The sequence below is a fragment of the Carassius carassius genome, chromosome 30, assembly GCF_963082965.1.
Source record: "Carassius carassius chromosome 30, fCarCar2.1, whole genome shotgun sequence".
Lineage (NCBI taxonomy): Eukaryota > Metazoa > Chordata > Actinopteri > Cypriniformes > Cyprinidae > Carassius > Carassius carassius.
The window spans coordinates 23,993,846-24,006,068 of record NC_081784.1 but is presented as its reverse complement, the minus strand read 5'-3'; the positions used below and the strand labels follow the sequence as shown (position 1 = coordinate 24,006,068).

The window sequence follows — 12,223 nt, the reverse complement described above, 5'->3', positions numbered from 1 at the left end:
ATGTACTCTAAATTCTTGTGGTCAGTCCATACTATAAAAGGAACCCCCGATCTCTCTAACCAGTGTCGCCATTCCTCCAATGCCATCTTAACTGCCAACAATTCTCGGTTACCAATATCGTAATTTCGTTCTGCCGGAGATAAACGATATGAAAAATACCCACAAGGGTGGACCTTGTTGTCTAAGGGAGAACGTTGAGATAACACCGCTCCTACCCCCACCTCTGATGCGTCGACCTCCACCACGAACTGACGTGTAGGGTCAGGGGTAATCAGAATAGGGGCTGAAATGAAACGGCTCTTCAGTTTGGCAAACACAGCCTCAGCTGTGTCTGACCACCTGAACGCAGTCTTGGCAGGGGTCAAGGCGGTCAGAGGTGCGGCTAGTTGGCTGAAGTTGCGAATGAAACGCCGGTAGAAGTTAGCGAACCCCAGAAACCTCTGTAGGGCCTTACGGGAATCTGGGCTTGGCCATTCTACCACAGCCTTAACCTTCTCTGGATCCATGCGTATTCCCTCAGTCGACACGATATACCCCAAAAATGGAATTGACTGTGCATGAAATTCGCATTTCTCCGCCTTGACAAAAAGTTGCTAGAAGCACTCGTTGGACGTGCTGCAAATGTTCCTGGAGAGAAGAAGAAAAAATCAATATGTCGTCCAGGTAGACATAAATGAACTGATCGATCATATCTCGCAGCACGTCGTTGACGAGTGCCTGGAAGACCGCTGGGGAGTTGGAGAGCCCGAAGGGCATAACCAAGTATTCAAAGTGCCCTCTGGGGGTGTTAAAAGCGGTCTTCCATTCATCCCCCTCCCTGATCCGAACCAAATGATACGCATTGCGTAAGTCCAGTTTTGTGAAAATTGACGCTCCCTGCAACCTCTCAAAGGCCGAAGACATCAACGGCAAAGGTTAAGTATTCTTTACCGTGATGTTGTTCAGTCCCCGGTAATCAATACAAGGTTGCAGAGATCCGTCCTTTCCCACAAAAAAGAACCCAGCCCCCGCAGGAGAAGAGGAAGGGCGGATGAATTTAGAAGCTAGAGAATCAGAAATATATTTCTCCATAGCCTCCCTCTCTGGAACAGAAAGTGAATAGAGTTTGCCCTTAGGCGGAGACTTACCTGATAGTAAATCTATGGCACAGTCGTAAGGACGATGAGGAGGAAGAGAAGCAGCCCGAGACTTACTGAACACTTCCTTTAGATGGAGGTACTCAGCGGGCACGTTAGACAAATCCACCGCCTCCTCCTGCAACACAGACACAGACGGACAGGCAGACACTAGACAAGACTCATGACACCTTTTACACCAAGACAAAATGGAGTTAGAGAGCCAGTCAATGCTAGGGTTGTGGAGGAGGAGCCAAGGGTGTCCGAGGACAATGGGTGCCAGGGGAGAGTCAAGGATGTGAAAAGAGATGGTCTCGGAGTGATTGCCAGAGGTGATCAGTGTAATGTCTTCAGTGATGTATGATATGGTGGGAAGTTGCTGACCAGTGAGGGCGTGAACCGTGATGTGGTGCGGAAGAGGTCTGAGGGGAATGTGGAGCTTGTGGGCTAATGTGCTGTCCATGAAGTTACCTTCTGCCCCGGAATCCAGTAGTGCCTGACAGTGATGTGTCTGCTGACCACCGCAGCCATACCGAGAGGAGCGTAGAAGATGATGGTGATGATGATGATGAGGTCTTCTCGGCGGAGATCCCACCCGATAGTAGCCTCATACGTACTACCGGGCCTGGCCTTTTACCGGACAGGCGTGGGCTTGATGTCCGGCTCCCCCGCAGTAAAGGCAAAGGCCCAGGGACATCCGCCTCTCCTTCTCCTCCCGGGAAAGCCGAGCTTGCCCTACCTGCATGGGCTCGTGATTGTAGACGGGGCTGGCCAGGTCCCCGCCGCTGAACCGCACGTCTGCCGGTCCCCTGGATGGGGTGTTGAGTAGCCCCCTCCTCTCCATCCGTGTCAGACGTGCATCGACCCGAAGGGCCAGCTCAATAAGTCCATTGAGCGACAGGGGAAGATCCGAGACGGATCTCTCGTGCTGGCGTAACTCCGCCAGCCTCCTGGCCGCCTCCCGTCCTGCGGCGGCCTGATCAAAGACCCGTCTCATCTCGGTGGAGAGCGCCTGGAACGAGGCGCAGCATGGGTCCTGGTTCTCCCACACCGCTGTTCCCCACAATGCCGCCCTCCCAGAGAGCAGGGTCAGAACAAAGGCCACCTTGGCCCTCTTACTGGCGAAAGTTCTAGGCTGGAGGGCAAAATGCATATCACAACGGTTAAGGAAAGCTCTACAATAGTCGGGCTCACCCGAGTACGCTTCCGGAATCGGGAGGCGTGGTTCCGGCTGGGAGGGGGCCTCCGATGGTGCTGGTGGAACAGGCGGTGTGAGTGGCGCAGTGGGAGCTCGTAATAGCTGGAACTGTTGGGTGAGCTCGGACACCTGCATCACTAAAGCCTGAACCGCGCGACCAGTGTCGTTAAGAGTCCGCTCCTGGGAGTCCATCCTCCGAACACTGGCGCTGAGGAATTCTTCGAGGGAGGAAGATTGATTACTCGCTGCCTCCATGTTGGGTCAGATCGTTCTGTGACGCTAACAATGGAGGACAGGAGGCAGATGCAAGTAAAGAAGGTTTATTGACAGGAGTTGTGATGGATGAATGCTGGTGAGTGACGCAGGAACCACGATGGCAGCACAGACAGGTGAGTAGGTGATTTGAGTGCGTTGGTAGCGATGACGGTGGTGGTAGATTGGTGATCCGTGGTGATAATCCGTGAGTGACTGTGATAATCCAAAGGAGACCGAAACAGGAAACAAGGCAAGGACAGGAACACGAACTGACATCAACACAAGGACCTCAAACAACGATCTGACAAACAGGAGACGAAAGACAGGGCGTTAAATAGGCGGTTGGAATGAGAACCAATGAACCCACATGAACCAATCAACATGACATAACATGACTACAGCTGGAGACGGTGTATTCACGAACCGTGACAACATGCATACTAGATTTCAAACTGCATACTAGATTTAAAAAAATAAGCCTTTAATTCAGCAGATTTGTAAGGATCTTGTGAAGCATATGTATGTCCAAACATAGACTCTGTGTGTATTTGCTGTTCTTCTTTCATAAATGATGATTTCAGATGAATGTAAGGAAAGTGTCATTCCAAACAGTGGATGATGATAACTCTTTTCTTTATTTGATGTATTCTCATATCTGTTTCCCTTAGGCCTGTTCTTATATCAATTTCCTCTCCTCATGCAGGAGCGGTATCGGCAAGATTGCAATTTGGCTGTGCAGCTGTTGAAGTGCAATAAATCGCATTTCAGGAACCACAAGTTTGCTGATGTAAGTAGTAGAATCTGTTTCTCATATGTAAATCAACCCCCCCCCCCCCCCAACATTTTTAGGAACCGTTCACCAAATTCTAATTCTGTAATTTACTCACCCTCTCAGACTTTTGTAAAGAACAGCAGGTTATGTTAAGCACATTGTCTGAGCATCACTTTTCTGTTCAACGAAAACTGATTACTTTTATAGTTTCCATGCTCCAAAAACAAACCAAAAACAGAATTACCATTGAAGTCCATTTATCTGTACTCTATAATCTTCTGAAGCCATTTGTGTGAGAAACACACCCAAACCAAAAAGTCAATGAGTATTTATGCAACACAACTAACTGACAAAAATGAATAATTAGCCATGTCCGCAGGATGTGCTTTATGACAGTGTTTAGCATGGAGAGTGTCTGTTAGGGCAGTCGTGCTGCGAGACATGGTTGGTCTTTGGATACGGACGATCTCGCTGGCAGAGAAAAGGCACCATATTGACAAGGTGCCAAACTCCAGACACAACCGTCTGTTTGGCCTTTGTGTCTGTCCGTGGGGGAAAATAGTACAGATTTCAGGCTGTGGGTACAAGAACAGAGACGTATGATAAGACAGCTTGACCTCATAGGCATATGGGTTTTGAACACATCGGGACATTATCACCTGTGGCCTGCGATCTACTGTACATTAAATCTATCTATCACTCTGTCTGCCCTGTTGTTTTATTCTGCAAACAGCATTAAGTCCTTATCAAACCCGAGGGCAACACTTTTTGCATATTTGCTATTTAGCTCTTGTTTTAAATACATTAACTTTAGGCACATTTTTATATATTTAGTTACTTTTATTCAATTTTTTTCTAGAGGTATAAAATTGAAATGATCATTCTCTCAGCCAAGTCGAGCAATATTGAAATTGGGACGGTTGTTTCCCACTTTTCCTTTACGGATCCAACTTGTACATTTAAAATGTGCATTTATTTATTACAATTTTAGGTTTTTAAAGACATTAACAGACACAGTTTGTATTAGTCTTTTCTAAACTAGTTTTCACATTTTAGCAGGATTCTTAAAATGAAAACGGGTTTTGAAGATCATGAGAAATTCCGTTATGTTTGTCCAAACGTTTTGGTTATGCGGAGAAAGATGGCATTAAATTCATATTGGCTGAGTGAGTGAGTGAGTGTGGGCACTGGATCTTCCTTCTTGGCAGCAATTAATTAACAAAGGATCTTTCTTCCTCCTTTTTAATTTATTGAATTGACAGCAGTGACTAATCTGTAGAATAATTTCTCTAGGAGAACTATAGTGATACAGTGAGCTTACTGGAACCATGGTATTTTTAGAAGATATTTGATTCACTGTCCAGATTATCCTCTTGCCCCGCTCTCGTGAACTCTGTAATTCATTTCTCTGTATGCAGAGACCACAGACTATTTCTTTGATTATTTTAACCAAAAGCATGTTGGTACTGCTAACATAATGTCACTGTTGTAAAATATCCACTTGTGAAACATAATTTGGAAAATTCTTTAAATGTATGTCAAACTAATCTGCTCTCGAAATGCATATGCATCAAACAGGCCACTTGTGTATTCTGTCACAGCTTTAGAAATGCTTTGAGAACATGAGAGCCATTATGCTTCAGTCTAGTGTTGGGGAAACTGAGAGTTATTATAGTGGCTCTCATGTAGCAATTCTCTATCTTTAGCTAAAGATGGCTTTTCTTTGTTACGGTAGCTTAGAAAGATGACAACTAGCATGCCACTAGCTGAAGAGGACTAAGCTAGTAGACCTAAACGTAATACAGCTGAGCTTGTATAAAGTCTCATGTAGTCAGGCTTTTGACATACAGGATAAAGTCCAGTCCATATTGAAGATTATTCTGGCCAAGAACCACGTGTTTGATTGAAAGTATGCTTAAGTTTTTGTGTATGGAAGAGTATGCATACAGAGATATGCACGCAGACGGATTTTTAACAATGTGTAAATTGTACACTTAGGTCACACATGCACAACCTCATTTTCTGTGGGAGAAAGAAGTCTTGTTTTACGTACCTTGGTGACTGGAGTTAGAGCTTAGATTCTCTGCCCAAACCCCGAGCCCGAGCCCGACCCGACCCGCGGGCCGGGCCGATATTTCCCGCCACCGTCCTCGGGCCGGGTCAGGCCCTTGATAAAGCACGTCACGTGTCATGCGCAGCGTCTCGTCCACTCGCAGTCTCGCATGCGTGATGCATCACACCTGCTGTGCGTGCTGTACTATTCAGTAGAATAAGTGCAACATGGAGCTTGAAGAAGCAAAGAAAAAAATTAAAACGGGAATTAACTTTGAGCAAGTCTGGAGGAAAATCGGAGGTATGGAAACATTTTAAACTAGTCGTGGGGAGTGACAACATATGTGTTGGCTTTGTCTCGTGCATTAAATGCGGCACGCAACTGCGCAGCTCCCCCGTAGCCTAAATGATCTAGCACAGCAGCACCTGCGGTAAAAAAAAAAAAAAAAAAAAAATCTGGCGCCGCCCCTGGTTATAACGGACCACATATTACAAATGGTCAGGTTTAAATCGGGCTCATAATTACAGTGAACGTGTCGGGCCGGGCTCGGACACAACGTGCTCGGGCTCGGGTAGGGTCGGGCTTGATTTGTTGGGCCCGATCTAAGCTCTAACTGGAGTATTGCAGCACTTTGTGTAACATCTGACTTTCCACACTAGCATGTGATGCTGCTGTGCTCATGGGATACAAATGCACTCTGCCTCCTGGAACAATTAATTTAGGGAGCATCATGTGGATTTCTAAACTAGAAGGCCATGAGGGGTTCATGTTTGGTAGTGTGGTCTGGACAGATCAATTCTCCCATGCCCCACGATCAGAGGAAGTTAGGGCTTGGTGGGTAATTGCTGCCCCACAGGACCTTTTTTCCACAAATCAATGACTTGGCCTGGCTTCGTTAAATTGTGTCACACTACAGAATGAAATAAAGGCCTCGTCATCTGCCTCTTTTCTTTTAGTCTTTCTCTCTCTCTTTCTCTGTCTGTCTCACCCCTCAATAATAATCTAATTTAAGGTGAGGTTCTTACTCTTTATTCTTCTTTCCCACATCAGGGAGGGCAGACATTGGATGGTGTTAAATGAAAAAACACTATTTTCTGCTTTTCATGATCAAGACTGAGATAACCTTTATTCGGGCAGCATGGCCGATAGCTTTCATTAAACATCCTATTTATATCCCAGTGCATTTTAGTGAAATTGCACCTTTTAAGAATACTTGCAAAAAATTATTCATCCACAAAATTTGCAAGCTACATTGATTTCATAACAACAAATGTTGTCCCAAAAAAAAAAAAAAAGATTGAGATCGTTTAATTACCTTGATGTTATTCCAAACCTATTCCAAACGTACTTTCTTGGGAGCAGAAAATTTTATGGACTTTTTTTATCCTTTTTGGAGCTTGACTCCAAATTACTTGATGTAAGAATTATGCATTCATATTTTAATGCTGGTCTGCAAAAAGTCTTATGCCTAGAAAATAAATTAACCCCGATTATCTATTCAAATAAAGCCATTTGAATGCCTGTTGCTGGTTACAATACATTTCTCATTATCCAGGATTTTTTCAGGTTGATGGATAACATTTCATTTTCATTTTTTTTTATACATAATAGTTTTTTGAATTTCAAAAACTCTACTGCCGAAAAAAAAAAAAAAAAACACTTTCACATTTGTCTGTGTTTATTTTCTACATAATGTTTTGCAGTTGCCATATGAGCTACAGGACATGGTGAACAAGCACATGAAGAGCAGCTTGCCTAACAAGACTCAGGGCTCTCAGGGAGCTCAAGCCCAGGATCCTGACACTCTAAGCTTGACTCCTGCAGATGTAGTGCCCACTTCGGTGATCGCTCGTGTTCTTGAGAAACCGGAGCCCCTGGTGCTCAACTCAGCCCAGTCTAGCACCAGTGCAGGTCGGCCAGTGGCTGAAGATGTGTTTGTACACGTGGACATGACTGGACCCCACGACGATAATGGAGGCCGTGAAAATGGGGGCCCTGTTCATGCCAGGTCTCCTGTGGGACCTGGCTCTGATCAACAGCATGTAAACGGCATGTGTCGAAGCCAGGGCAGCCTGGATGGTCCAAATGGAGAAGATGGGGCAGCCCCTTCTTTTGAAAAGTTGAATCCTTACCCAGCACCTCCACCACCAAACCCGCTATACCCTGGTCGCAAAGTGATTGAGTTCTCTTCTGATGACAAAGTCAAGATTCCCAAAAACAGCCCACTGCCCAATTGCACCTATGCTACTCGTCAGGCCATTTCTCTCAGTCTTGTACAGAACGAAGAAGAGGCAGCCGATCGGCAGCGCACTGTGCCTAGTAGCCCTGCTGTATCTGATGGGGGTTGGCGCTCTGGGACCTCCTCATCTTCTGGTGGAGGACATGCTTCTCACCAGCACACGCTTCCACAGATGGATGCTACGGACACCCTCTCCAGTCATTCAAGTCCCTTTAGCAGCCCCCCTCAGCCCCCAAGCGCCTTTGCAAGCTCTGGTAGTTCTGAGGAAGACCTACTGACCAACTGGCAGCGCATGTTAGTAGAAAAAATGGCACCATCGACAGAAGGCTGCCTTGTCAACCGCACGTCCTTCAGCAGTGAGACGGTAAAAGATCTCCAAAGAAGTCACAATGGAAAATCAGGAGTAGGGGCTCTGAGAGGTGCTTACTCTGATGGTGAGGAGGGATCCTCAGCCCAGAGCTGGACAGCAAGTAGAGAGTCCAGTTTGGATACAGACACCAGCAGCATGGCAGACCTTCGGGCAAAAAAGACACAATATGGTGGTGACTTTTTCCAGGAAGAGGGTGAACACCTATTGATGGCCCTTGATCCACTTGAGAATGATGGTGCTAGTGGTGATACTATGGTCACCATTGAGAGCAGTCCAGCCTCTGCTAAGTGTCAAGAGATTGCTGAAGATTCTGGCTCAGCAGGAAGTTCAGCTGAGGAGCGAGATATCCTACCCCAGGACTTTCCTGCAATTGGCTCAAGGGTCCTAGCTGCCCTTGAGGATTATGCAGACCAGCCCCCTCTGACTGGCTACTCACGACCTCTGAAGAGCCCCAAGAGAATGGGGGTTCATCATTTACACCGCAAAGACAGCCTTACCAGAGCTCAAGAGCATGGAAACTTGCTGGACTGAGACTTCCAGGCTTATTCTTCTCTTGTTTTTTGTTTGTTTGACCTTGAGTGCTCTTCGTCTTGCTAGCAATCACTTGGCATAGCAGCACACAACCAACAAGTGGAAGGGATCGGATCAGCATTGCTGTAGTTATCCCTGATCATGCTGCTGTTGCTGGGGCATCATTGTAACTCTTCTGTCCTCTCTCTGAGACATGGAGCTCTTTTATCTGTGGAACCTATAGTATTGATGGAAACTGTGGCGAAGTGCCAGCTGCAACTTCAGTCAGTCTGGCTTTGAGTGGATGGTGCTTCAGAGATCGTAAAAGAATGTCATAGTCTGAATTAAGGTGATTTTCACCAGTACATGACTTTATTCTGTTTGATGTGACTTGATTGAGTGGGCAACAGCACGATATAACCATACAATCACACTTCTGAAGAAGAAAGAGTTCTTCAGAGGCAACAGGATTGAGCAGCATTAGGATTGATCCTTGTGGCACTGTGCGGACATGGAACATAACGCGTAATGGATGTTTTGACATTTGCTTTTGCCCTCGGGTAGGAGTTTTCTACCCAGATAATGACATCTTTCCAGTATCCCAGTACAAGTCCTTTGTTGAAATTGGGATGGCACCAAATGGCCACAGGTTCAAAGATACTCTCTTGTCAATTATCAGTGCCTAACCCTTGCTCTGACAGAGGGAGATCTCCATCACCCTTTAAAAGAACATTTTGTCATCATAAACTGAGGGGATCCTTCACCTCAATTTTTCAGTTACCTCTCTTTATTGATCTACCATTGTATTTCAACACCCAACCTAAAGACCGCTTTTATACTTAATTTGAATTATGAAATAATTTTGATTTTGATGTATTCAGTATATGTTTTAATGATCAAGAACTTGGATGTATTTCCTGATTTTCATTCTCACCTGTTTTACTAATGGTAGTTAAAACTGATTTTAAGTAAATATCTAGAGTTTTTTGTCTGTATTTATTTCTCTTTTGCTGGTCTAAAGTGTCCCATTACTTCCCTCAAAGCAGTTAAGCACTTGCAGAAGTGTATAAGAAGTGCTCAGGTTACTGAATCCTGTCATGAAATTATATACATGGTATTCAATCCCGTACATTTTTACACAGTAGTTGTTACACAGTACTACAACAGAAATGCAACCAGTGCTGTATTGGCATTTTAAATATTAATCTGGAAAAGGTATATATATATATATATATATATATATATATATATATCAGTATTTAGGAGCAAAAATAATCTATAAGTAATTCTAAAACATTTATGTGTGTCATTGGTATTTCATGTCCTCCAATTTAGAGTGGTGTTAATGTGTCCCCTCGCTGCTGACGGCTGGCAGGGCATATTAACATTTCAAAAACTATGCATATAGTACTGTATAAAATCACCACAAAAACTTGGCGAAGTTTTCTGTCTGTTATGATTACATTACTGACTTCTTAAAAAATAAATAAAAACGAGCTAAAAAGCCGAGACTTCAGCCAGAAACATGCCTTTTTTGGAGAGCGGCACTGACAAGAACACATTATTTACATGATTTCTGTTTAAACCCTGATTTTAAGAAAAGCCATGTTTTGATCTGAACGAATGTAATCATCTTTATGCCGCATCTATTTTCAGCGATTCCTTATTATTCTTTAGCCGATCGTACTGTTGTATGTATTTTAAGGTAAATGTGCATCATTTGGTTCATTTTGCTGTTTGTATTTTTGTGTGGAAATCTAATTTCTCATGGTTAGGGATGATCAGTCTGTCCAGAAGATACAATCTACAAGTTTAGTTTTTCTTTGTCAGTCATTTCATTTCAAGTCTTGTTCAAATAGCATTTTAACATTTATCAGATTTTTTCAAACATTGAGTTTCAAATGCAACAACTACAAGCATCCTCATTTTCTTTTTTCTTTTTTTTTGATGAATATATTTTAGAGACGATTAAACTCTGTGTTGCCTTTTTAAGTGCTTGCTTTGTGTTCTTTTTTATTTCTAATTAGTTTTAGTCTGTTGACCAGTCATTATCCAGATGTCCCACCCTGGGTCAAGTATTTCATGCAGTAGTGTACTTTTAAAAATCAGTGTATTTTTTAGTAAGTGGACTCACCATTCTCTCCACCCATACTGACATTTGCCCTACTGGTGATACACATATGAGAGAGTATGATTTTTAGGGTTTGTCTGTTATTCATGAGCATATCATCGAATCGGAAGGTACAGCAGCATGTATTACTTTTTAACGGTATTCCAGGAAGGACATCAGACTTTTGTAAAATGCTTGCTGTATATATATTCACCTCATAGCTGGTCTGCCACAGCACTCCTTGCCTTGAATAATTCAGCTATATGTAACTCAGTGAAGGACAGAGTGTGCGATCGAAGTCTACAATTCCTCTTCTGTGGTCTTCGTATGTAGTTATTGGTCTTGCTCTCCAATATATTGGACTACCATTAATATCCCATGATTAATTGAAGTGTAACTACCCACCATGCTGAATAATTAATATTTTATCATGTTCTAAAATAGTTCTGTGATGCTTTAAAGTGGCAGAGTACACCCGTGGGGGTCTCACATGACGAAATGGACTCTCTTAAATATTTCAGTCTTGTCAGATGTTACATGGACCCTGGGTCATGCAAATAAATACAAAAAAGACACGACAATGGTCAGGATGTGCAATACACCGAGTGCATAAATAAGCCTTTCTCCTCTGCTCTCATGCAACTTTAATAACTCAAATTTAATCGTACGCATAAGAGACGTGCACATCTTCTGTAATCCAAGGTGACCCTCTGGCAGGCTGTGCACACAAGTCATGCTGAAATCATAGAGAATAAAAAAAAATGTCAAGGTTATCCTCCAACCAACACTCCAATCTGTCTTCTACCTAAAGCTGACGTCTCTATGATGGAAAAGTGTATTCAATTCATGTTATCTTCTTTTTAACCTTCTTGACGGAGCGTAATCTGTGCTCCTTTTCCTTTGATCTGATATGAACATTTTTATTCATCGGTAGGCCAACTGTCATGTAGTCATCAACAAAATGAAAAATCTTAAATTATCCATTGTTATAGACTAATGCACTTGTATTAAAGTGAATAATTGACCCCGTTTACTTTAATATACATTCCTGGTTTTACTGTCACGGAAATCTTTCATCAAAACATAATTAACTCACTCCCACTTTACACTGACTTTCCTTTTTCCACTGACATTAATATTAACCAGTAGCCATTGTTAACCAAACATGCATTCAGGTTTCATTCTGGTATGGAATGACTATTCTCGACCCACAGTGTTGCCAGGTTTTCCCGTGGGATTGGGCTACTTTAACACTGTTGCCACGGGATGTTTTTTATCTTGTCCGTGGGTTGAAGTGACCCCAATAACGTGATATTTAGCACCTGGAACGTGATTTTTACCAGGGGAGGAACACCAAACAATTAATATTTTACCCCTGGAATGCAATTTTTTTTACCGGGGTTCGTCCATGAAAAGCGATTGGGCTAGTTTTGGGCTAGCTTTGAGTAGAAATTGGGCAGGTTTTGCTGTGAAAACCTGGCAACCCTGTCGACCCAATCAATTCCTGAATGGCAAAATGAAGTTCTGCCCTAATTTTTGTCGTTGTATATCCTGTTTTTCTTGAAAATGTGTAACATCATGCAAGTAAAATGAGTTAGTCC

At 43.4% G+C, this 12,223-nt stretch overlaps 1 protein-coding gene across 5 annotated transcripts in view; it reads left to right on the top strand.

The window, feature by feature from the left end:
• The window catches only part of LOC132110941 (tight junction-associated protein 1-like), a 105,893-nt gene extending 96,716 nt beyond the window's left edge, over nt 1–9,177 (top strand). For all 5 annotated transcript variants that reach the window (XM_059518068.1, XM_059518067.1, XM_059518069.1 and 2 more), the window contains 2 exons: nt 3,272–3,355; nt 7,097–9,177. In XM_059518068.1, the coding sequence (XP_059374051.1) occupies nt 3,272–3,355; nt 7,097–8,533 (1,521 nt within the window). In that variant the 3' untranslated portion in view covers nt 8,534–9,177. The remainder of the gene's footprint in view (nt 1–3,271; nt 3,356–7,096) is intronic.
• The last annotated feature ends 3,046 nt before the right edge of the window (nt 9,178–12,223 follow it).